Source organism: Sander lucioperca, chromosome 18, assembly GCF_008315115.2.
Source record: "Sander lucioperca isolate FBNREF2018 chromosome 18, SLUC_FBN_1.2, whole genome shotgun sequence".
Classification (NCBI taxonomy): Eukaryota; Metazoa; Chordata; class Actinopteri; order Perciformes; family Percidae; genus Sander; species Sander lucioperca.
Genome location: NC_050190.1, coordinates 865,227 through 891,924, shown reverse-complemented (window position 1 = coordinate 891,924; position 26,698 = coordinate 865,227). Strand labels below are relative to the sequence as shown.

General features: G+C 41.1%; 2 protein-coding genes across 3 annotated transcripts; one reads left to right on the top strand and one right to left on the bottom strand.

The window, feature by feature from the left end:
• The first annotated feature begins 1,293 nt into the window (after positions 1-1,293).
• On the top strand, positions 1,294-18,887 carry galcb (galactosylceramidase b). Of its 2 annotated transcripts, none has more exons than XM_031280349.2 (17): positions 1,294-1,468; positions 1,828-1,896; positions 1,997-2,060; positions 2,980-3,093; positions 3,448-3,587; positions 5,018-5,056; positions 8,393-8,523; positions 9,544-9,699; positions 12,745-12,869; positions 15,134-15,261; positions 15,576-15,665; positions 15,751-15,840; positions 15,954-16,098; positions 16,419-16,599; positions 17,147-17,310; positions 17,559-17,635; positions 18,392-18,887. In XM_031280349.2, exons 1-17 carry the CDS (start codon positions 1,328-1,330, stop codon positions 18,533-18,535), a joined length of 1,998 nt encoding a protein of 665 aa, XP_031136209.1. In that variant the 5' UTR covers positions 1,294-1,327; the 3' UTR covers positions 18,536-18,887. The 2 variants fall into 2 exon arrangements, with proteins under 2 accessions (XP_031136209.1, XP_031136211.1); XM_031280351.2 differs by lacking the exon at positions 8,393-8,523 and adding an exon at positions 5,260-5,387.
• A 4,471-nt stretch (positions 18,888-23,358) lies between these two features.
• Positions 23,359-25,928, bottom strand: LOC116036741 (GTPase IMAP family member 9-like; the record flags this gene model as incomplete). Its single annotated transcript, XM_035994717.1, has 2 exons — positions 23,359-24,345; positions 24,407-25,928. A coding segment is annotated over one exon (969 nt), but the record flags the coding sequence as incomplete, so codon positions are not given.
• Positions 25,929-26,698: the final 770 nt, after the last annotated feature.

Sequence of the window (26,698 nt, the reverse complement as noted above, 5' to 3'; positions counted from 1 at the left end):
TCTATGTCTACATCCCAACCATAGACTCTATATTATTAGTATTATACAGTCTATGTCTACATCCCAACCATAGACTCTATATTATTAGTATTATACAGTCTATGTCTACATCCCAACCATAGACTCTATATTATTAGTATTATACAGTCTATGTCTACATCCCAACCATAGACTGTATATTATTAGTATTATAGTCTATGGCTACATCCCAACCATAGACTGTATATTATTAGTATTATAGTCTATGGCTACATCCCAACCATAGACTGTTAATATTAACAGTCTATGGTTGTACCTGTAGTACAGACCATACTTCTACAAACTGCAAAATAAATCGATTTAACAGTCATACTGCATACTACTGACTATGCAAACTGTGTTCGTCGGTAGAACGTAGAAGGCTGTAAGTTTCGAACACAGCCAGAGTAAAATAAATGTGGCATTATGAAATAGAAGTCCCCTGAAATAAATAAATAAATGTGGACCTATGACATTCAAGGCCCCTGAAATACATAAATGCGGACTTAAGAAATAAAAGTCCCCTGAAATAAATAAGAGAAGGAAATTGAACTAAATAATCTTTTAAAAATAATAATTAAAACCTATTTATTTATAAATGTATTGCCTCATTTATTTATTTCAGGATGTATTTAAAGATGCCTATGAAATGCATCCTGAAATAAATAAATGAGGCAAAAATATATAAATAAATGTAAATATAACTATGTAAATACAAGTCAGTGTTATTCAATAAATAAATAAATTTGTGGATTCATGAAATAAGAGTGCCCTGAAATAAATAAAAGTAATAATTTAAAAGACGCACATTTTTAAATAAGAAAACATTCATTTATATATTTATTGCCTCATTTATTTATTTTGAGGATGTATGTCATAGGCATATTTATTTATTTATTTAATGAGTATTAGAGAAAATCTCAAATGTTGTAGTGGGCTTTCACATACACACAAAGGGCAAACTGTCACTGTATTAATGTAATTGATAGTTGTATCAATTACATTAATGTATTGTATTAATGTAATTGGTAGTTGTATCAATTACATTAATGTATTGTATTAATGTAATTGGTAGTTGTAGCAATTACATTAATGTATTGTATTAATGTAATTGGTAGTTGCCAAACTAGACAGTTTCATTATTTGGTGTCAATTAAAGGAAGGTCAAGGTGTTTTCTATGCATATTAAAAGAAATATTATATATACATTAAAAGTGATTTCTTTTGAGACCACGTGACTGCTCAGCATTGTCATGTGACTTACAGAAGGCGTGAGCGTGCATACAGCCGCGAGCCCCAGTCCACCAGGATGGAGCAGCGAGTGTTGGCGGTGGCGGTGTTGTTTCTCGGCTGGTCTTTGAGTTTCTGCTTGTCTCAGACTTATCTCCTGGACGATGAAGAGGGCCTGGGGAGAGTCTTTGACGGAATTGGAGGTTTGAGCGGCGGAGGGGTGAGTTCAGTCAGTTTTTATCTAGGCTAACGTTACTTCCTGAAACTTTACGGTGTTATGTTACAGGAGGACGTAACGTACGTTAAAGTTAGCTAAGCTGCCTGAATATTTCTGTTGTCATTATTCTTTTTATCATGTACGTTAAGTATACGTGCAGTTTAGTGTCCCAAATTCCCCATACAATGTCCTTCATTAATTATGAACCTGCTAAACCACCTGTGCTACCCTACCCCTACCCCTAACCTTAACCTGTCTCAAATAAGACCCTCATCATTTAGGACACTCAGTTTTTGGAAAATTATTTGTGACATTACACTGCACGTAAGCCTGTACGTTAACATGTCGTCTACTTCCTCTAGGCGACGTCTCGTTTACTGGTAAATTATGCAGAGCCTTACCGCAGACAGATATTGGACTACCTTTTTAAGGTATGATCCGATGCAAGTCATTCATACAGTTTAATTTAAAGTGACGTTAAGTTAGGACTTGGGAACTAGCTAACTGTAAAGCCTTTTTTCCCGTCTTCAGCCACACTTTGGAGCCTCTTTGCACATACTGAAGGTGGAGATTGGAGGAGATGCCCAAACTACTGGTGAGTGTTATGTGGTAGCCAAACTCCACAACTTAAAAAAATATATTAATTGATTAATATATCTCAACCTATTAATTGCTAGAAAATAGTGGGAAATGCCCAATAGCAGTTCCAAGAACCCAAGGTGACACCTTCTAATTACTATCTAAAACCCAAAGATATTTCATTTACAGGAGTGCAAAACTGATTAAAGTTGCAAATCCTTGCCTTAAGGAGATGGAAGCTGGTTGGCATTTTTGCTTGGTAATTTGGACAATTGATTATTTAAATTGCTGTCCATTCATTTTCTGTGACTTGACTAATAGATGGATTGACTAAGTAGTGTCGATGCTTGGTTCTGGAGATTTGCAGGAGGTTTGTGCAGGGGACGTTTCGGTGGAGCAGGTCAGAGAGGCGGGGGGGGGAAGCCAGGTTGTTGAGGGCTTTGTAGGTATGGAGTAGACTCTTACAGTTTATCCTGTGTTGAACTGGGAACCAGTGGAACTCATGGAGGACTGGGGTGATGTGTTCATGTGAGGGTACTGGGTGCCGGTAAGTAGGTGGGCGGCAGAGTTCTGTACATCCTGAAGTTTATTGAGGACTTTGTTTGTGTTACTGTAGAGGATATTGTTGCAGTAGTCAAGCCTGGATGTTGCAAATGCATGCCTGAGTGTTTCTGCAGCAGTAAGTAACAGTGAGGGTCGGAGGCGGGCAAGGTTACGGAGGTGGAAGAAGGCAGTTTTGGTTGACGTGGGGCAGGAACAAAAGTGTGGGGTCAAAGATGACTCCAAGGTTGTGGATTTGGGTAGAGGGGGTGACGATGGAGCCATCAATGTTGAGTGTGAAATCGTGGGTGTGGTGGGTAACAGAGTCTAGGCCAATGATTAAGATTTCTGACTTATTGCAGTTGAGAAAATGTTGTCTTGTTATCTTTTCCAAGATGGAACAGAGCCGTCACACATGCACTATGAGAATGATGAGAACTACTTCCGAGGGTATGAGTGGTGGCTGATGAAAGAGGCCAAGAAGAGGAACCCAAATATCACACTTATAGGTAAGAAAGTATTTTCTGTAAGCTCAAACAAGCAGCTGTTTAAACTGACATCAATTAATGTCGAAGTATGACTTAATTACCTATGCAAATATACAACACCCAGTTGGATGTACCATATAGGCTTTTTTTGAATGTGTTCTCCAGTAACAAAGGCAAAAATGTAGCAAAGTTCATGGGAGCTACTAGCCACCGCATCTGCATGCGCCACCGTCACCATGGTATTACTGGGCATTCAGAATAAAAACAGCACTGCATTGTTGAGGCCGTTAGTTTGACATTGATATTATATTATATTGGTGGTAAACAATGCATCTTCATCCTTGCATGTGTCTGTTGGTGTGTGTCTTCATGTAGGTTTGCCCTGGGCATTTCCTGGTTGGGTGGGCCATGGTAAGAACTGGCCTTATGATTACCCAGACATCACTGCGGCATACGTGGTGAACTGGATCCTTGGTGCCAAGCAGTACCATGACCTGGACATTCAGTATGTTGGGGTGTGTACTCATTTACTTTGAATCTCATTCTTGTTCAAGCTCCATGCTCCAGCTGAAACGAGTAACTCGCTTACTACATTTTTTTAAAATAATAATAATACATTTAATTTATAATGCACTTTTCATCAAAGATCTCAAAGTGCTACAAGTTAGAAACACAAAAAAACTATATAACTATATACAGTGCAGTGTGTTTCGCACAGATGATTATTACTGTTGCACAACGCGCTTACCACGGACAGCTCGGCCTCCCCGACGGATCAGGTTACACAGGTTAGACCCAGCGCTGCTGCTGGCTGCCTGAACAAGTTAATCTTTGCAGTCCCATCCCAAGTTTGGGCAGCCTTCGCCTGGCTCCAGCCCAGCTGTCCCGTCACCTGGCTCCAGTCCAGCTGATTCTTCGCCTGTCCAGCCTCCAGTGACACTCAGCCCTGGCCGTCCTGCTCGGCCGCCAGAGGGGTTCTGCCTTTGCCGCTGCCCTCAGCCCCTGGTCCCCGAGCCCAGCTGCCCTCAGCTCCCGAGCCCCGCTGTTGCCTGTTCCAGCGCTCCTGTTTTTCCTCCCTTGTCCTCCCTTCGCCCTCCCTGGGTTGACTTTTGTTCGTTCCCCATCCGGATCGCCTCCGCCCTCCCTGGGTTGTTTTTTACTCCTTGGTTTTTGGGACGTCTGGGAGCCATCCCTTGAGGGGGGGGGTGTACTGTCATGGTTGTGGTTTTCTGTTATAGTTTTTCCTGTTTTATTGTGTTAATTTATTCCCTGTTTCCTTGTTGTTGTTTGCGTTTTACCCTGTTTAGACTGTGGTTGTGTGGCTAAGGTACAACTTGGGTTTTATTTTAATAAGTAGACCAATATTGGGTGGCAGTAGCTCAGTCCATAGGGACTTGGCTTGGGAACCGGAGGATGGCCGGTTCAAGTCCCCGTGTGGACCAAGTATGGAGTGTGGACTTGTGCCCTTGAGCTACGCATCGAACCCCTAACTGCTCGTGGTGCCTTTAATGGGCACCCCCCCCTCACTCTCTGACATCTCTCCATCAGTGCATGTATGAGTCCTGTTTGAGCACGTGTGTATATTTGGGGCCTGTGTAATGTGTGTAATAACAACCAAGGTTAATCTGTGATCAGGTTAATAGCTGAGCTCCATAAACACAGTGACCAGCGTGAGCAGTCAGAGGGTCAGACAGGCTGAAAACAAATAACAAATAGGAATAATGGCCAGCTATGAAAATACTACGCAAGTTGTAACTTGGTGACAATGTTCCGGGTAAATATCCGGGTGCGGTTACACAATGCAACAAAATGAATTAGCATTTAACCCTTTTGCATGAAGAAATTGAACTTGTAATGCTGCTTAAGGGAGTTGTTTCAGCTGCAGATTCCAGATGAACCTGGCCAGGTTTGCTGTGTAACTAAAATTCACTTTTCATCCATTCAGATCTGGAATGAGCGAAGCTATGACAACAAGTACATCAAGGTAAGTCTAACCTCCTATCTTAAAATGTCTTGTCATTTATTTGATCGACAAATGAGCATTATGGGTAAGCTTGGCCTAAACTGTAAATTAAAGGAGAAAAACGGCCACCAACATTGAGTTGTGTCCCAACATTTGAATCTGAGTGGTTGAGAGGATTTTACATTTTAGCTGGGTTCCTCTGAGAACATTTCTTTGTTGCCAAGGTGCTCCGGGACACACTGGATAAAGTTGGTCTCACTGGTGTTGCCATCATCGCAGCAGATGGTGATTGGAGCATCGCTAATTCTATAATGGTTGACCCATACCTAAATGCTTCTGTTGAGGTGATTGGGTAAGTACAGTTGACTTGATGTCACACACAGAGGTGGCACAATTTACAAATTCTTACTGCATAATCACTCATTTGACCAGTATCGGAAATGGGCCGGTACTGAGTCACTTCTGATTTATTTCCACATGAGTACCCTTACTTCTTACTGAGTACCGCCAGCTCCTGCGGTGAGTAGGCAGCACCGCTAAACACCTGCGTAACTGCGTCTTTCACATCCAGTCTCCAGATCCAGTGTGCATCCCACGGCCGCAGCAATAATAATGTAACAAAATATTATAATACATTTTTGGTCCAAGTCAGGCACTGCATTTTACCCAATGACAGTGAAATTACAATGTAAAGGTTTGGGGTTTCAACCACGTGCTGTGAGTTTACTGAAGGACAATCTGATCCCTGACAACTGATTGACTAAACGTGATGCACAGATGGTAAAATGTCCATTGCTAGACTCCTTATTCAGCGATTTCTTGCTGTGCTATCAAAGCTGAATGTTTGTGGCTGTTTTTTTCTGTTGGATTTGAAGATTGGTATGCCACATATGTGCCGCACCTAATTAGTACCATTAGTACCATATGCACAGAAAAGTCTTTTCCTCTTAAGCATGACATTTTTACCACTAAACATTTTGATGTATTTAACTGTACAGTATATTGCTGCTATCATGTAGAAAACAAAGACAATGTTGCTTTTTGTCTTAAGATTTTAAAGCTGGTTATTTTGATGTTTTACTACAGTATGTGTACGGTGAAAGGCGTCGCTCACAGTGACAAATCCGCAGACAATCACTAGGGTTGGGTAGAAAAATCAGTTATCTGATTCATATTTTTTTAGATTGATTATCCAGTATTGATTCCTAAAATCGCAACATCCACCTTTGCATCTCTGCTCTCAGAAAATACTGTATGCGTTCGTTTGTCAGGGATGTGAATTTTCCAGATTAATCTGGATTTCTGAAATTTTCGACCTGAAAACACGACACGCATTCTTGTTTGTGATGGTGTAAAAAAAAAAATAACCTGGGACAGCGTTGGGCTTCTATCCAATCAGATGAAAATACCGTTGACAATCGCTTGGCTTGGCTCACTGTTGCTGATGAGACTTACTCCTCAGGTATTGACATTTGGTATTCAATGGCAAAGCGTTTTATCATACTCTATACTAAGAAGGCAATTCGGTCAGTGCCTGATATCGAATTTCGGTACCCAGCACTAATTATATACTTTTCAGGTTCATACTAGTATTTTGTATTTCTAATATAACATGTTTACGTGCTTTAATGTTCAAATCGACTTTATTTTTCTCATACTACCCATGGCTGCTGCCCCTGTATTCCCACTGTGTCTGAGACGCTCTGTTGCAGTGTTTCTGGGTCTCGGGAGTCTCTGCATCTGTGCTCTGCTGTCGCTGCCTGTCTACAGTCCACTGCAGGTGGAGACTGATCGCAACAGAGTATACTGCGGGACTTTATACTGTGAAAAATCACCAATAAAAGCTTCTTAACCAATTATTACACAACCGGACATGTGATCCGAAAGTGGGGAGAAAATAACAAACATTTGCAGCCAAGATTACAGCTTTCTCTGGCATTAGCACGTAGCAGTGTATGTAATGTAAACACTGCAGTACCGTGCCTGCCTAAAGCAGATGACCACATATAGAGGTAGAAAAAACTGTTGAAACCAGTGTTCAGAGCATTGTGAAATCTGCTAGTGCAAACTTTGCCCACGCAAAGTGGCATAACTTGTTCACACATGCCACTGTTTCATTGAGGACTGGCGTGTTAAATCGGCCATTTTATACACAGAGTCTGCCAGGCAGACACACAGAGCGGATGCAGAGCGTGGTGGTAATTGTGCGCAGTTGGATGCAGGCGCTCAGTATATTTTCCTGCTTTTTGTACCTTTGACAATCACATGCCTGATTTGTGTATCATGTTACATGCAGGCTGTCATTAGGTGTTATAAATGCTACTGCAGAATCGTGGAAATCTAGTAATTTCAAAATGTAAATCACATGATAGCTGGCTACATTCCTTAGGTCATTGTTTTTTGTTTTTCAGCCCACAAGCTCTGTTCTCATGAACCTAATTTCCTGTCGCAGCAGGCAGCCGTTTTCTCCAAAAAGCTTTGATAAACCCATCGTACAACACCTGCCCAGATGGCAGACACAGTTAGAGACTAGCTGGTGAACATAGAGGAGCATTTAGCAGCTACATTTTAAATTTCTCCTAAATTTCTCAGGAGTTGGTGGATAGTTCTCTGGAGAGTGAATATTGGAGTTGCCCAGAAAGACCACTAGAAATGAATGAATGAATGAATGAATAAATACAATTGTTGCTCTGTGTCTGCTAGATGTTTAAATAGTCAACGGTTTTCAAACAGGTTGGCCATTAGGGCTGCACGATATGTTTTTTTATCGTCATGGCAATATCAACTGGCGCCATAAAGGCATCATGAAAGGCTGCGACATGTCGCGAAAGACTAACACTTTTTGTGTTAGTTGAAAGAGAATATCAGTAGAAAACTTTACTTTAAAATGTAACTTGGTTAGTGCTGACTTTTATATTCAATTCAATGTTCAATGTGTTCAATAAAAGAGAGTTGGAAATTATTTCCTTTCATTTGTTTTAAATTCAACAAGCAATGTGTTGTATTTTAGCAGAATACCGAAATCAACAGAAATGCAGAGCTGTGTACACTTTTAATATCTGTATTTATCACAAGTAATATCGTTATCGGTATATTCAACAACCATATCGCATATTTTCCTCATATCGTGCATTGTGATATTAGCCATATCAACTTAAAAAGATAATATTTCAGATGCTGTGTTTTCAGCTCGTCTGGCTGCCCACAAGTGGCCAAATCAATTAAATCCGCTTTAAAGTCAGTTTTCTTTATTTCCAAAGTTTTAGTTTTACATGGTTGCAGCAAATACTCTAAAGTGAAATACTGTGTCTTCCTCTGCTCTCTGTCTTCCTGTGTGACTGTCACTGGCTGTACCAGCTGCTGCGGTACACTCTGGATAAGAGCGGTCTGGGGAGTGTCAGGATCATAGCCAGTGACAACCTGTGGGAGCCCATTGCCCTGTCTCTGCTGCTAGACCCAGAGCTCAGCAGAGCTGTAGACGTGATAGGGTAGGATCATCCTCCGTGCGTGGCCTTTGCATGCATAGCCCCTGTTGCCAGTCGGCGTAACATTAGCTTGTAGAATCTGTCTCTAACTTGATTGAAATACTCAACGGTTAACACACAAGTACTGAATCTGTAGTCATTAGTCTTCACCTGCGTGGTATAATACAGTTCTAATAAAACTGATATGCCTGTTGTCACTGCACTTCTGTTTTGTATGTGTGTGCATGAGGATCTGCTCGTATTCTTCCATCCGTTTGTGTTTTGTAAGCTACTAGAGAAGCACCAATCATATTTTCTGTGACCGATTTCTGATCAGTTTTATGTCCGTATCGAAATATCAAAGATACGTTTAAAATAATTCTGAAACAGTGTCTCTGTTACATAGTTTGTCCACCAGAGAGCACATGTTTATTTGTCAACTGTGTATAACTGTATATCACTACATATATGGATCAAAATTCTTTAGTAACCAAATTCAAGGGATTCTTATCACAAATGCTTATTTATGTTAGACAAATATAGGCAGATATATTACTAGCTTCTTCTTTTTTTAATTTTCAAACATCTTTAACAGTATCAGTATTTCAATTTTTGGATACCTGTCTTCATTTAACAAAATAGGCACTTGGCTAAATGAAATGATATTTAATTAATTACGATAGTGATAGATAGATAGATAGATAGATAGATCGATCAAATCAAACGAGACAAAATAATACGACAAAGCATTATTGCCAACTTTCAGTACTTTTGATACTTACTACTACTTTGATATTTTGGTCAAAAAGTATTGATTTCTTATCACCTCTAATATTAGCCAGACAGTACAGTAAAAGTGACAGTATGTAAAGCTTCAGTACATTGCACAGTGTAGCTGCACTACTCTTTCCTATAGGTTTTATTTAAACCATCTGACTACATGCTAGTATATGCTCAGTCACTGATGTGTTATCTCATAACTCATAACTTTTGAGAGCCAGGTGTTTTCTGAACTTCCTTGTGGGTTATATGTGTGACATACAGGGCCCACTACCCAGGCACCAACACAGTGATGGAGGCTGTAAAGACTAAGAAGAAGCTGTGGTCGTCGGAGGACTACAGCACTTTCAACGATGAGGTGGGAGGAGGCTGCTGGGCTCGCATCCTCAACCAGAACTACGTCAACGGACTCATGACTTCGTAAGTAAATACAAAAGCAAGTAATGAGCATCAGAATCAGAATCAGAAAGGGCTTTATTGCCAAGTACGTTGCACATACGAGGAATTTGTCATGGTGTTGTTGGAGCATGTCACACATACAAATATAAGAAGGATAAAAAGATATAAACAATATAAGTATAAACATATACACACAGTACGTATTAATAACGATAAAATAAATTTAAATAAATAGTAAAAATAAGTTAAACAGTAGTGAAAAGGGACGCTACAGCAGAGTAGGTACAGTGGCATGAGGAGCCAGAGGTGGGGTGTGGAGAGAGTCAGGATGGATTCCGAGCCTTGTTAATAAGACTAGTGGCGGAGGGGAAAAAACTGTTTATGTGGCGTGAGGTTTTGGTCCTGATGGACCTCAGCCTCCTGCCAGAGGGGAGTGGCTCAAAGAGCTTGTGTCCGGGGTGGGAGGGGTCAGCCACAATCTTTCCAGCACGCTTCAGAGTCCTGGTGGCGTATAGGTCCTGGAGCGGCGGCAGATTGCAGCCAATCACCTTCTCAGCTGACCGAATGACACGCTGCAGCCTGCCCTTGTCCTTGGCAGTGGCAGCAGTGTACCAGATGGTGATGGAGGATGTGAGGATGGACTCAATGATGGCTGTGTAGAAGTGCACCATCATTGTCTTTGGCAGGTTGAATTTCTTCAGCTGCCGCAGGAAGTACATCCTCTGTTGTGCTTTCTTGACGAGGGAGCTGATGTTCAGCTCCCACTTGAGGTCCTGGGAGATGGTAGTTCCCAGGAAGCGGAAAGACTCCACAGTGTCAATTGTGGAGCCACAGAGGGTGATGGGGGCAGGTGAGGCTGGGTTCTTCCTGAAGTCCACAACCATCTCCACTGTCTTTAGAGCGTTGAGCTCTAGGTTGTTTTGCTTGCACCAGGTCACCAGGTGGTCAGCCTCCCACCTGTAGGCGGACTCGTCTCCATCAGAGATGAGTCCGGTGAGGGAGGTGTCGTCCGCAAACTTCAGAAGCTTGACGGACTGGTGACTGGAGGTGCAGCTGTTGGTGTACAGGGAGAAGAGCAGAGGAGAAAGAACGCAGCCCTGGGGGGATCCGGTGCTGATGGTCTGTGAGTCGGAGACGTGTTTCCCCAGCTTCACATGCTGCTTCCTGTCAGACAGGAAGTCAGTGATCCACCTGCAGGTGGAGTCAGGCACACCAAGCTGGGAGAGTTTCTGCTGAAGCAGAGCCAGGATGATGGTGTTGAAGGCAGAGCTGAAGTCCACAAACAGGATCCTGGCGTAGGTTCCTGCGGAGTCCAGGTGCCGGAGGATGTAGTGGAGGGCCAGGTTGACTGCATCGTCTACAGACCTATTGGCTCTGTAGGCAAACTGCAGGGGGTCCAGGAGGGGGTCGGTGAGGTCTTTGAGGTGTGAAAGCACAAGGCGCTCAAAGGACTTCATAACCACAGAGGTCAGGGCGACGGGTCTGAAGTCATTAAGTCCTGTGGTCCTTGGCTTCTTGGGGACAGGGATTATGGTTGAGGTCTTGAAGCAGGCTGGCACGTGACATGTCTCCAGTGAGGTGTTAAAAATGTCTGTGAACACTGGAGACAGCTGGTCAGCGCAGTGCTTCAAGCTGGATGGGGAGACAGCATCCGGTCCAGCAGCTTTCCTGGGGTTCTGTCTCCTGAATTTCTGACCAAATGTGTTTATTTCATTAGGATGGATTATAACTTCAATGAAACCCATGTATATAATGTGTTATAATCTGCTTATAGCACTGTATCATTATAGTTATAACCACTCCTAAATATTCATAATGCTATACAATCAACATAACACACTACAGCATTTTACAAGGACTTGTAATCACAAGATCATAACACTTCATAATTGCTGGTCACTCACTGACATTTATTTTGCAAGGATCATATAATTCTCATAGTTATTATACATTGTAATCATTGTATAATGCATTATAATCACTATTTTAATGCATTATAATGTGATTATAAGGCTATTTTAAGGCAACATTCAGACTGCAAGCAAATCAAATTTGTTTCTCAAATTGGATCGTTAAGACAGACTGTCTGCCCTGTTATAATTCAATTTCAATTCAATTTTATTTATAGTATCAAATCATAACAAGAGTTATCTCAAGACACTGTACAGATAAAGTAGGCCTAGACCACACTCTATAATTTACAAAGACCCAACAATTCCAGTAATTCCCCGAAGAGCAAGCATTTAGTGCGACAGTGGCGAGGAAAAACTCCCTTTTAGGGAGAAACCTGGGACAGACCCAGGCTCTTAGTAGGCGGTGTCTGACGGTGCCGGTTGGGGGTGTGATGAACAGTGGCAATAATAGTCACAATAAAGATAATGGAACTATGACTAGAAATAGTAGTTGTTGTAGTAGATTGTGGCGTAGCAGGGCACTGGTAGCAGGGTGAAGCAGGGCACTGCACGGCGTAGCTGGACGTTGCAGGACATTGCAGGGTGTATCAGGGCATAGCAGGACATTGCAGGGTGTATCAGGGCATAGCAGGGCGCCTAGCAGGACCACGGCAACAGCTGCAACCATGATTTAGGTGCCACTCTAATCCACGGAAAACTGCGGGGTGAGAAAGCATAAGGGCTCTGGGGAATAAGCTCCCAGAGCTAGGTTAGTAACAAGCATTTGCACACAGATGAAAAGTGAGACGAGAGAGGAGCTCAGTGTGTCAAAGGAAGTCCCCGGCAGTCTAAAACTATAACAGCATAGCTAAGAGCTGCAGAGATAGGGAGCGGGCGTGCCGTTACTGTGGCTACACACCCTCCTAGACATGGCCTTCATAGAAAGTGTTACCAAAGGTTTGAACTATTTTATAGTTTTATATCCATTTATTTTATTTATCAGTTTATTTAAAGCAAACAAAAGAGAAAATACTTAATGTTTAAGGTGTAAAAATCAAGAATCGGACACCATGGTGAGGATAGAAGTACTAGAATAACTGTAACTATGCAGGGAAAGCCTGGGTGAAGCCTCTGTGTGCAGCTGTCTGCTTGATGCCTGGTGTTCTTCCTCCAGCACCATCTCCTGGAACCTGGTGGCCAGCTACTACGACGAGCTGCCTTTCGGCAGAGACGGGCTGATGACAGCAGAGGAGCCCTGGAGCGGCAACTATGTGGTGGAGTCTCCTATCTGGATCACAGGTAAAACACATTTACTGTATTTCAAATTAACAATAAGACATATATTATTTCATATATGTGGCTCATGCACCCAAAGCAATTATTAGACAGAAGTGTGCTTACAAATGCAGCAGGAGGATAGGATAACGGATAACTTTCAGATGTGCAGCTCATTTAAAAATTAAAGCTGTGAATTTACAAGATCATGATGCACTCTCAATTTTCAATTGTCACGCGTATCAAATTATGAGCAGGAGACTTGATCTGTGTAATATCCTCTAGCTTTATAATCCTTGTTTTCCATTTATTTTTTAGTTTTGAGTTGCTTTTGTACTGTCAGTTTGCCAGAATTGTGGCTCTGAATGGTGGCTCGCAAACCTCTGGTTCTAAGAAAATGCAGCCTGGCTTGTAACAGTAACGTAGCTGTTAACAAGCCTTAACAGGGAGGCGTCCATGTGGCTTTTGGGTTAAGGCACAAAACACGGCTGGGGAACCTTTGTTGTAGGGTTGCACGATATTGACAAAATGTGATATTGCTATATCGATTATGAATATTGCGATATCTATATTAATTTCGATATTTTTAAACATATGTAAAATTACAAAAGTTATGGGAAAACGCATCAAAATAGAATCATAACAAATTAAACAAGTTTTCTTACAACACAAGGTTTATTTCAACTGACCGTCATATTGGACTGGTATAAAATAAGGACCATGTCTACAGAACAGGACATGTTCTACTGGTTGGACAGTATAAAATATATAAATAAATAAGGACCATGTCTACAGAACAGGACATGTTCTACTGGTTGGACAGTATAAAATATATAAATAAATAAGGACCATGTCTACAGAACAGGACATGTTCTAATGGTTGGACAGTATAAAATATATAAATAAATAAGGACCATGTCTACAGAACAGGACATGTTCTACTGGTTGGACAGTATAAAATATATAAATAAATAAGGACCATGTCTACAGAACAGGACATGTTCTACTGGTTGGACAGTATAAAATATAAATAAATAAGGACCATGTCTACAGAACAGGACATGTTCTAATGGTTGGACAGTATAAAATATAAATAAATAAGGACCATGTCTACAGAACAGGACATGTTCTACTGGTTGGACAGTATAAAATATAAATAAATAAGGACCATGTCTACAGAACAGGACATGTTCTACTGGTTGGACAGTAAATGTTTGATTCGTTTTGTTGTCTGTATCTATTTCTTCACTTAGACTGTCACTGTTGAAATATGCACACACATGGTACGCTACATAGGGTTTGTATGTGGCACGGTCATTATAGTGTTTCAAGCGGGCTCTACATCAAACACAACTAAGCCACACAGCCAACGGACTGGACGCAGCACTCCACAAAATATTGCATACTTATTGAACACTTTCGATATATTGCGATAACGATATTGAGTCGATATATCTTGCACCCCTGCTTTGTTGCATGTCATTGCCTGTCTCTCTTCCCTCATTCTGTCACTTTCTGCTTTGACTTCTGTCAAATGATTTGATAATGCATAAAAGTGACTACCAGCACCGTGGGAATGCATGTTGCTCTCCCATGTTTACACTCAGTGATTACTGTCAGTCAGTGTCCCCTGTGTCTCCACGGCTCATGCGTCCTCACACACCATGTAGTCACAAGGCCACACTGCATGCAGATGTTTAGCCTTCCACCTATCTGCCACTCCCCTGTTACCTTTTATGAAATCAATGGGGTTTCTACTAGCAGAATTTAAGGGTTTACTAACACATGGTCACTGTACATGGTTGAGTTAGATATTCCCATACAAAACCCTTTATTGGGAAACAAATTTAGGATTTTAGAAAAAGGGTTCTTTCTGCTATTCTGCACAATTGCAGGACAATTTCTTTGTTTGGTGTCTTTCTTTTGGCTCAGTATATGTTGCAGGAAAGTGCCTTTCTGTACAGGTTTTCTGTTTGACGTGTGTTTTGGGAACCCATGTGGGATGGGCCAAATGTTTGACGTGACACAGAAATTACCTCATTTAAATTTAACCTATAGAGAAGTGATATGAAAAGCTAACTTTTGAGTTTATATTTTTTTGTTACAGTGATTGATTTAGACTGATAGTTGACAATTATGGGGGCTCTCTGACTGATTGTTGTGGCTCTTAAAGAAATGACTCTTTGGTTGTGAAAGAATATCATGTCAAACAGCTGGTTTTTCTTTGTTATCCAAAACGGTTGAATTAATAAATGTTGCAATTTTGCACTGTATTGTTTTCCTTATAGCCCACACCACTCAGTTCACCCAGCCAGGATGGACCTACCTGCAAACTGTTGGACATCTGGCCCAAGGTGGAAGCTATGTAGCCCTGACTGATGGGAAAGGAAACCTCACTGTTGTCATAGAAACCATGGCAAGTTGGGCTGTCCTGTTTTGGTTTTTTCCTTTTTTGCTTCCAATGTTTTCATCTTCTGGTTGTGTAATTTTGAAATCCGTATTTAAAAATGATCTTATAAAGTTCTTAAGGGTGTAGCTATACAGAATATGAAAACAGAACTACAATTTTTAGTTTTCAGTGTTGAAATCAAGCGTCGCTGTCATGTTTAAGCTGCTGTGGAGCCTCTTGTATTATTTTTGTTTCATATGCTCACAAAGTAGCAGATGCATTAAATACGGTTGCACAAAACCACTGCAATTTCTCAATGTTTATCCCCTTTCCCTTTACAGACTCATGATCATTCAGTGTGCATACGACCTCCACTCCCTCCCTTCAGTGTGACATCCCAGAATGCAACTTTCCAGCTGAAGGGGTCCTTTGTAAGTTCCTCTGAGGTCGTCATCACACTGTTTAAAATTAGTGAGTGATGGGTTTGTCTCATTCTAGGTTATTTATTTTTCCTAGGCCTCCATTAAGGAACTCCAAGTATGGCGATCACAGTTTAACTTCAAGACAAAAAAGCCCCTCTTCTTTGAGAAACTAACTCCACTCAAGGTAAAAGAGGCAGTTCAAAGATTCAAGAGGGAAGATTCTTCATACAAGACATGTTGGCACCACGCAACAACTTTAACAGTTTTTTTTTTTTTACATCTCTATGATGCTTTCAGCTTTTAGATGGATCATTGACCTTAAACCTTGCTGAAGATGAGGTTTACACATTAACCACAATTCCAACTGGACAGAAAGGCAGTTACCCTGACTCCCCTCCCTCTGCTCGCTTCCCTAAAGTCTACAAGGACAACTTTAATGTTCGTAAGTATGGTATATACACAACCCCAATTATTTACAAGTTTGGTCATTGAACTCTTGCAATATCATGGAATTCTGATATACCAGATAAGGAAATGATAAGGACATTTTTTAAGGAAAAATAATCATTTTACAGGATCAAAATATGAAAAATTAGTACATGTTAAGACAGGGCCATAGTTCAAACTGAGCTTTCTCAAATTTATTTTTGTCAATGTTTTATATCATTCTTGTACTCTTTACTGATATCTTTGAAAAAGAATTGAAGAAACAAGGCCTTAATAGTCTCCATCTTCTCCATCTGTGTATCCAACCTCCTGTAGCAAACCCTTCCTTCTCAGAAGCTCCAAACTTTGCTGACCAGACGGGAGTGTTTGAGTACTACATCAACATGACAGACCCTGGGCCTCACGTCTTCACCTTACGACAGGTTCTGACTGAGAGACCCGTCACATGGGTGGCTGATGCTGACCAGACCATCAGTGTAATAGGAGACTATCAGTGGTGAGGGGATGTACCTTTAAGTACCTCCAGGGTTTATCCTACCATTATAAGGCTTAGGTGCAGCCAATGCCGTTTTTGGCACCACCTAAGCCGAATTAAATTTCAAATCAATGTGAGCATCAAAACTAACTAAATGACACTCAGAAATACTCAGATCTAATGGTTGTAGTTTGGTCTACAGTGGACATCTTTAGCAACTATTGTCTTTAAGCTTTTTGAGTGTTATTTATTTACTATCTGCTCTAGCTTTTCCAACGTTTGAGAGACAGATATGGTGATAATAATGCTCCAAAAGGATGTGAAATTGATGATTTATTTCTATTGAAAATCATAAAAAATTTTCAGGGAGGATCCCTTAACCCCTCCGCAAAATATGCAAAAGTCTTTGACGAACCCAGGGAAAATACTGACCTCATAGTGTTAATTTTCAGCGCTGGTGTCCCAGTGAGAATATAACTTGGCATATACATTATGCTAACTTAACTGTCTAGAATCCAGGAGTGTGCCAGATTTCTATCCAACGTACCAACACACTGTTCTGTTACAGGCAGAATCTGACGGTTGTATGTGATGTCTTCATGGAGAGCATTAAGACCGGTGGTGTGTTCATAGCAGCCAGGGTGGATAAAGGAGGCCAGTCAGTCCGCAGCGCTAAAGGAGTCTTCTTCTGGGTGTTTGCAGATGGCACATACAAAGTTACCAATGATCTCGGTCAGTAGTACACATTTTTATTATGGAGACCAATAATGAGGAAATCTTTCAATAGAAAAATGTTCTCAGATTTTTGGGTAGACATTTAAAGAATAAGGCAGGCAATATTCTGTGTTTGTTATTGTCAAAAAATGTCGTGGAAAGACCAAAACCAGCCAAGTGTTAGTCCGTCTCTCTAACCTTTCTGACTTCCTAAATTCCTCTCATCAGGTGTGTTAGACTGTTTTGTTATTTTCTTTTGTCAACAGCTGGACAGACTGTACTTGCAGAGGGACAGTCTGGTACCCGAGCATATGGTTGGAACACCTTATCACTGACTGTGGAAGTGAGTGGAGACTTTAGCCTCTTAATGTTTGGAAAGGTTTTGTACTGACACTCCAATCAACGAGCAAGGGAACGTGACCTACAGCCAATCAGAGCAACGAACGTGACCTACAGCCAATCGGGGCATCGCAAACGACGTGGCGCATGCAATTTGGGGGCGGTGCTTGGTCTGTTTTTAAAGCAGGAAAAAAAGATGGCCGCTGGGTCACAAACTTTTTCAAAATTTCGGTACACTAAAATGTGTTTGAGACAATTAAGGCGAGAAATATGCAATACAGTAACAGAATCTTGATTGATATTCGATCAGCAGCGCCTACTTTGACAGTTTGAACTGAGTTTAGTGAGCCTGCCGTGTTGCACTGGACAGAGAATGGCAGTTGCATCATTCCATCAACACGCTCTTTTGTCATTGTCTTAAACCCGCCCAATGTGAGATAAACGGTTGTGATTGGTCCGTCCAGTTTCTCTTTGGCTGGAATTCTGTTTGAATGGGAGGGGGGGCCATAGAAACATGGGCTTGCAGAGTCAGCTGGTTTCCAGGCTAACTTGTTAATGTGGGTTACGATGTAATCACATGGTAGCAGAAACTCTCAGCCACATCTGCACGCTTTTTTTTTTTTTGTCACATCCATGTGACTGACCATCAGCATGAGCAAGCAGATAGTCTATAAAGTCATACTGTATCTAATAAAGTTGGTAAGTGTACGAAGTAAACCCATTTCCTGTAACTTGTCACTTTGATCCCTCTCTCCTTTAGGGTCAGGATGTGTCAGGGCTGCTAAATGGAGACCCACTGTGGAAGAAGACTGTGGTTCTGACACCAAAGAATGGCTGGGCAGCCATAGGAACACACTCATTTGAACTGGCTCAGTTTGATAACTTTGCTGTGGTGGCAGAATAGTGATCTAAAGGGGCTGAACTCGACATCCAGAACATAAATACAGCAGCTTTACTATGTAAAGATGTAGTGGAGTAATGGCGTCCTGAGCAGAGAATGAAGTCACACTCCCTCTGAGTGAGTTGCAATCCAAGCTTCTCTGCTTTTTGTTTTGATAGCCGGTCTGGCAGCACGTGCAGGTTAGTATTTCACGTACTGGGGAACGGTCTGGGAGAGCAGTGTGGAGGCAATCCCATCCCTCTGTTTTGTTCAGTATTTTGAGTACAGACCCTTAAATTGCAAAGTAATGATTTAAACCACGCTGTGAATATTGTGATCAATTTAGTTTAACACTTAAGTTTGCTAAATATAGATTTGATTTTGTTTCCCCCTCTTAAATGATTTTAAGAGGTTTTACACAAGAATTAAGATAACAAATGGGCACATAATGTAACATAACACATGTACCCTTGCCATTTGCTGTCAGGTATAATTGTGAACAATTTTGCACTGTTTTGTAATGTTTTGCTTGTAATGTTTAAGGGCTGAAATAAAAAATGTGAAATTAAAAGTGGCTTTTAAAAATTGACTGCATATGAAGCAGCTAAATTTGGCTTCAACATTTGTCTAGATATTATCTTTTAGTAGGAATGACCAATTGTACACAAACATTTATATAATCAGTGGTAACTGTAGTAATTTCATCTAGGGAATTTTGATTATGGAATAATTCCCAATCAGTCAGATCAAAACACGCTTTAAGCATCTCACTTGCTTCAGGAGACCATTGTCTTATTTCTCTTTCTACTGGTTTACAACTTTTTAGTTTAGTTTTGTAAATTGGGATGAGATAAACCACATGATCAGAATCAGAAGTTGCATATTAAACTGGGTCTACAATAACATGTATAACTTTTTTTAGTGCATAGAATACTAAGCTGTTAAAATAATAATCGTTTAATAATTGGCATATTATAAATCATGTTTTAATGTTAAACATACATGTGGCACATTGAATCTTTAGGGTTAACTGTATCGGTGGATGGCTACATTACCCATAGGCCAGTAAGCCTATAATCAATGTTGGGTTTTTTTTCACAAATGGGCTGATTTATACTCACCTAAAGGATTATTAGGAACACCCTACTAATACCGTATTTGACCCCCTTTCACCTTCAGAACTGCCTTAATTCTTCGTGGCATTGATTCAACAAGGTGCTGGAAGCATTCTTTAGAAATGTTGGCCCATATTGATAAGATAGCATCCCCCACACCATTACACCACCACCACCAGCAGCCTGCCCAGTGGTAACAAGGCATGACGGATCCATGTTCTCATTCTGTTTATGCCAAATTCTGACTCTACCATCTGAATGTCTCAACAGAAATTGAGACTCATCAGACCAGGCAACATTTTTCCAGTCTTCAGCTGTCCAATTTTGGTGAGCTCGTGCAAATTGTAGCCTCATTTTCCTATTTTTAGTAGAGATGAGTGGTACCCGGTGGGGTCTTCTGCTGGTGTAGCCCATCCGCCTCAAGGTTGTGCGTGTTGTGGCTTCACAAATGCTTTGCTGCATACCTCGGTTGTAACGAGTGGTTATTTGAGTCAAAGTTGATCTTCTATCAGCTGGAATCAGTCGGCCCATTCTCCTCTGACCTCTAGCGTCAACAGATTTCCTTCTGATGATGCCACGTAAGGAGAGAAAACTGGAACCCTAATAAGTCACGCCTGTGCAGTTAACACTTTGAGTGTAAGTTTCTTCACAGACAAGCAGGTAGACATTCATTTTCATGCACAAATTACACAGTCCTTTTTTTTTTTATAAATGTACCAATACTTAGTGGTGAAAGTGGCTGAAAAACAGAACATAACATGGAGTACCTTTACAGTATTCATCTGAATTTGTGGATAGCATCATTTAATGAAATCATCAAAAAAGAAGTGCTTGGTGTGTGGTGTTACTTTATTTAGCCATTTCTGTCCAGTCTTGTGTTTCCACTCTTCAACCGACCTTTGTGTGTTTTTCAGGAAATGAGGCTGTGTTCTGATAGATCTTCAGTGGTCCTGCAGCCAAATGTCTGTATAAAGCACCAGGCTCAATGTTGGAGCGTCACTATGTAAGATCTTTTCTCCAACCCTCCAAAATACATTATTTCAGACTGTTAATGTACCTAACCATCATGCTGTTGCAGGAGTTATTAACCACTGTTGATGCTGTTACACTGATGTCTTTCTTCCACTTAGTTGTCTGCTATTAAATATGAGGACCTTCTGTCAGCACATTATCTTGTTTTAAGATGAGTCACACACACTCAACAATCTAGTCACAAATGCTGTTTATTCCCAAAATGTAAATATCACAAAAAAGTGTGTTCTTGCACACAATACACAATGTCTAGAATGAGATGTGACCTGTAGGAGTTGGTTCACTTAATACTGCAAGTCCTCAGCTGAAGCATACTGTACATTCATGCACATGCTCATATATTTATGATTCATTGTGACCCAACATGCCTTAACTACATGTTTGTCTTTTACTGTAATTACAAAGGTATCCACACTGAAAACTGAATGACCAGAGCCTACAGGAGGAAGACCTGGCGTATAGAGCCATGTGTATTTGGTGCCATTCATCTGGTTGTGGAACACAGAGATGAACCAAGATGGCAAACTCGAGGCCTCAGAGCAGCTCTCCACAAACCAATGGGTGACGTCACACATGCTCTGTCCATCAATATTAACAGTCTATGGGTACAACGCATTTTCATTCATGAGTTTGTATCCGCTGGTTGTTGACGTGACACTCGGTCACGTGATTAGATTAGAGATGATCGCTGTGAAACAAAGTCAGTACGGAGTGGCAGTGTAGAGGGGAACTTACTTCTTGCAGCTTGTGCGTAGCGTCGTCATGAAATAAAATCTGATCACGATTGTTTTGTATTTTCGTATCCTATCATCTACTGGCTCCACCTCTGTGAGTTAATTCTGAAAGCAGTTACGAGTTTTCGGAGAACAAAGCGACACAAAGCACGGTTCAGTTCACAGTGTTCTAAAGGTTTAATGAGACACACAAGGATATACACATTTTCTACCAATCGCTACATTCACTTAGATGACGTGAGAGTAGAAAGATTAAAAAAAAGAGGCTCACAACAACGCCATCCTGTAATGTTAAGAGGACGAAGCTCTGACAGACAAACGCTCAGTGTCGTAAATAAGCGGGTTTTATCATTTATTTAGAACAGTGAACAATTCCTTTAGGACAGTTTCAGCTACTTAGTAGGTAAGTAGAACTACTAAGTAGGTGTCCTATATCACATTTTAATGAACCCCCTGCAGCCAATCAGAACTGAGTATTCCCCCAGATCATAAAATAAGCTGGCTGTATTATATTATTTAATGTTTTGAAATTTGTAGCCTATATAAGACAGATTTTTTGAAAACCTTCTGAGAAAATCCTACAACTCCCCTACATACTCAATAAATGTGTAGTTACAGTATACTAACTAGACTACAAAGATATCCTGCGCAATAAATGCCACTTAAATGTGGAAAGTGACCTTTAATCAGTGAATCAAAGTTCATGCGTCTGAATGGCCAGAATACCTCCATCTCCTACTGCAGGAGACATTTGCCATGTTTCATTGACCCTCCTGTTAAAGTCATTTCTCTCTCAACTTCAGCCTTCAGGGCGCTCCTCCTCTGCTGCTCTACTGCCTTCACTTCCTTTGAAAGTCTTTGTTTCTCTTTCTTTGAGGCCTTTTTTGCTTTCCTGAACATCTTTGTGGTGTAGTGGCCTCCACCATTCTCCAGTGTCATTCTGACAACTTTCTCCAGGAGCTGATCAGACTGTACCCGGTCGTTCTCTCGGTTGTTGAAGACGTGATATCTCCCGTAGCATACCTGAATAAGCTCTTTGAGTTCTTCACTCTTTGAAACAAAGCTTTCAATTGTTTGTTTGTTTAGCTTGTCTCCGTGTGTGAACAACACCATCGTGTATTTAGCTGCATCTTCACCAAAAGTGGTCTGAATCATCTGGACAGTTTCTGGGTGAACCTGCCCAGCTGGAGAACCACCAGGAAGGCGTGAGGACCAGGAGCAGACAGAGAGATGCACATCTTGATCCTCTTCAACACTTCTTCTTGGGTGAAATTAGTGTCAAACAGCCCCGGAGTGTCAATGACGGAGACCTTTCGGCCTCCCTCAGCTCTCTTGCATCGAGTTGTCCAGGAAGAAGAACACAGCTCAGACTCAAACGCTTCTCTCCCCAAGATGGTGTTTCCTGCTGCGCTCTTCCCTGCTCCTGTCTTCCCCACCAAAATGATTCTGAGTTCATCGCTTTTCTTCTGCTTCCGAGATCCTGTAGGGATAGAGCATAGCAACATCTTTGTTTTCAGCTTTTTGTTCTTTTGTTGCTGGCACTGTATAAACCATAAATCCAATAGGCAGATTTGCGCTGTGCAACCAATTCTGTATCATCATCTGAATTTGAAAATATATACAGGAGAAAACACATTTATATAGTACTTTGGAGATTTGCAGTGAAGAAAATTCAGGGAAAAGTACTGGCCCAAAGGCCAGCAGAAGATCTGACTCCAGTTATCTAGACACTCTAATTCTCATGTGTTGGTTAATGAGACTAGAACCAGAACTCAGGGATCAAAACTGAGACGATAGATTAAAGTCAAGAACATTTACTGAAGTCCAGCATTTAAGATTACAAAACACAATTGTGGGTACACAGAAAAGATCCTAAGTATCCCTGAGCGCAGACAAAGTATACGGGGTACAGGTTCACTCAGGCTCTGTCCAAATGTGCACCCCGCCTGACCAAACTGCCTCCCTCCTCTCTCCCTCCTGTCTTCCGGGCAGATGCTCCATCTCTTTCCCCGTTCCACTTCATCGTATGGTACAGTAATGCATACACTCAAATTCCTGGACTTATATGGTACTCAAATCTTATGCTAACTTTCTGTGTGTCATGAGTCTTATACACACTCAGATTCCTGAATTTATATGGTAATCAGAGCTTGAGCTAATCTAACTGTGTTCCCAAGTCTATACATTATACAGGGGATACACTATAATAATGAGAATAACACATCTAGAATATAGAAATATTTCTACAGCAGACAAAAAAAACCATTCAATTCAAAGCTGACAATAAAAGCACAGTAAGCATAAAATGTAGTTTTGTAGTTTTAAGGGGCTGTACTCCAAATATCCTCCACACGGCTGTCACAGACCGTTCCCCATTACGTAAAATACCTAATTTTTTTCACGGCCATATGCCATATGCACTCGCGACCTATCAAAACCAAAGCAGAGAAGCTCGGATAACAACACACAGAGAGGGAGTGTGACTTAATTCTCTCATGACTCCATTACTCCTATATATCTATACATAGAAGAAGAAACTGCCCCTCCCCCTCCGCCTGCTACTTCAGCACCTTGGACAGTTCCACAGATTTATCAATACAGAATACAGTTAAGGCCATTGCACCTCAGGTCCGTATTTTTCATTTTTTAATTCTATTAGTTACGAAAATTCGCGTGAGGTCGATTTTGTGTTCCTCCCACATTTAGGTGGCCAGGGTTGTATTCTGTTAAAAGTCAAAGGTCATTTGTAGGTATCTTTCTGCTAAACAACTTATTCTTTTACAGGACCAAAGTCCTGGAACTCGTTACCTGATCACTTGAAATTTGCCTCATTTTGCTGTCTAATCTTTCGTACATCCTTTGTTTTGCAATCAGAACTTACCATCCCCGATCCCCGGATGCGAAAAAAACCCCGCAGAAAATCAAACCTGTCCCGAAAACGGAAGAAAGTTTTCTAAACGTGATCAACACAATGCAAGGTCGTATTTATTTTTAAACATGCGGCAATTTCGGACGAAAAATACAGACTTGGTGTGCAAAGGCCTTTAGTCTGATGATATTTCAGAGCCATGGTCGGGGCCATAGACTGAACTTGCACAAATCTCATTCAGCTAATAGACTAGACTAACGTATTTACCTAAACAACCCCTATACCCTGGGAGATGGCAGGTTAACAAGGAGCATATATTTTGGTCATTTTGCTATTAAGGTGCATAGGATCCTCCCTCAAATAGCATATAGCATATACAGTTTACCACTATTTATTTAGATGCTGCATATCATTCAGTCACAATCCATCATGGTAAGTACATTACTAATTTGAATTATGTTACACAAATATAATAGCCTACAGTCAAGATACCTTTCAATGTGCGGCATAATACAAGTCAATTAACTCCTATTTCAGGTACAAAATATTTCAGTTATCAACAAAAAGTGATTACGAGAGTTATCTTTAATGCAAATTGCGCATATGCGCAACAAGATTACACAAGACTAGAGGGCTAGATTTATCCTAGAAAATAATCATATATAAACATCATTATTTAACTGTGTGATCTACAGTCCTTATTGCACATGGCAATGCTCTGAAACTTTCACTGATGTGGCTCCAACAGCTGCTCCAGCTGCGACTCCAACTACTATACCGATTGGACCTCCTGCAGCTCCAAGCAGACCTCCGACAGCAGCACCACAGGTTGTTGCTATAGCAATTACCGGAGCAGATATGAAGTCTTTTGATCTTTCAGCTTGAGCTCTGGCTTCATACTCGTATCTTATATTCACCCTGTTCTCCTCCTTACGGTAGACCTCTTCCACATATTTGGCTCTCAGTTTGTCCAGTTCTTTCTGCCTCTTTGCTTTTAACTCCGTCAGGAGTCGCATTTTCTCCTTTTCTATGGCTGCCTCTGCTCTAATGAACATTTGATTGGTGTAGTAGCTTCCACCGTTGGCCATAGACATCTTGTCAATTTTGTCCAGAAGCTTACTGGTTTGTTTAGGGTCTTTGATTTCATTGTTAAGGACATGGTATCGATGGTAGCACTTCTGAATGATGGCTTGCAGTTCAGGACTCTCTGAAATATAGCCCTCAATGCTTTGCTTCTTTAGCTGGTCTCCATGGGTGAACAACACCATTGTGTATTTAGCTGCATCTTCACCAAAAGTGGTCTGAATCATCTGGACGGTTTCCTTCTCCTCCTGGGTGAACCTGCCCAGCTGGAGAACCACCAGGAAGGCGTGAGGACCAGGAGCAGACAGAGAGATGCACATCTTGATCCTCTTCAACACTTCTTCTTGGGTGAAATTAGTGTCAAACAGCCCCGGAGTGTCAATGATGGCGACCTTTCGACCGCCGACATTCCCCTTAGCTTTCTGGCATTCAGACGTCATGGAAGACGGAGACAGCTCAGACTCAAACGCTTCTCTCCCCAGGATGGTGTTTCCTGCTGCGCTCTTTCCCACTCCAGTCTTCCCGACTAGAACAATCCTCCTTTCATTTAGTTCTGTGGCACCTCCGAACCCTGTCGGATAGAAATACACCGTTCGTCACACAGGCCTGTGTTGTCAAACACAGAGATTGTGTGCTATGAGGGGTGGAAATAACACACAAAAATTGAGTGATAAATGATTAAGTGATCTAATTAAAGCCGATTTGATTCAAACAGTCGTGATGTGACTATGTCTTCCATTCATCATGCACAACACAAAATTGCCATTTATCATTTAAGGAAAATGGCCCTTAAAGGTGTAAGTACGTAAGAAAACAATTTTAAACAGTGTTGCTCTGATAATTAACTAGCTTGTGTCACTGTCTTCTGTCTACCATTCATCATTCACAATACCCAATTGACATATGTCAATCAAAAACCACGCTGCTTACAAGGATGACACGCAATTGTGAAGTGTTGTCTCTTTTCATTAAAATATAATTTTTGTCATTCCCCCTCACTATTGGTTTTAGTGATATTTGCATTTTAAAACAGCATCCCCGCTGGGCATAACATTTCAGGCGGAGAGTGGTACAGGAGACAGCGAGAAGCTTTCAAAACAAACACCCATAAATTTGAAGTCGGAATTTCTGAGTTCCCAAGTCGAAAATGTCATCTGGAACGCCCCCTAAAAGCGGATTTCCGACTCGGAAAGTGAGGGGAACCTCACAGTACCCCAACCTCAAAATCCAAGATGGCTGCTCCATGCATCAACAGTAGTGAAAGCCGTAGAAACAAACAGTTGATTAGCTCTTTTGTCCTTATACTGTCTCACTAAATCAGTCGTACACACACTACTTTACTAACTTCTATCTG

Excerpts from the sequence above, each read along its gene's own strand:
- galcb (XM_031280349.2), top strand. The coding sequence starts at position 1,328 with ATGGAGCAGCGAGTGTTGGCGGTGGCGGTGTTGTTTCTCGGCTGGTCT. Across the intron at positions 2,061-2,979 it reads AGGAGATGCCCAAACTACTG|ATGGAACAGAGCCGTCACAC; the intron begins GTGAGTGTTATG and ends ATCTTTTCCAAG. Across the intron at positions 3,588-5,017 it reads TGGACATTCAGTATGTTGGG|ATCTGGAATGAGCGAAGCTA; the intron begins GTGTGTACTCAT and ends TCATCCATTCAG.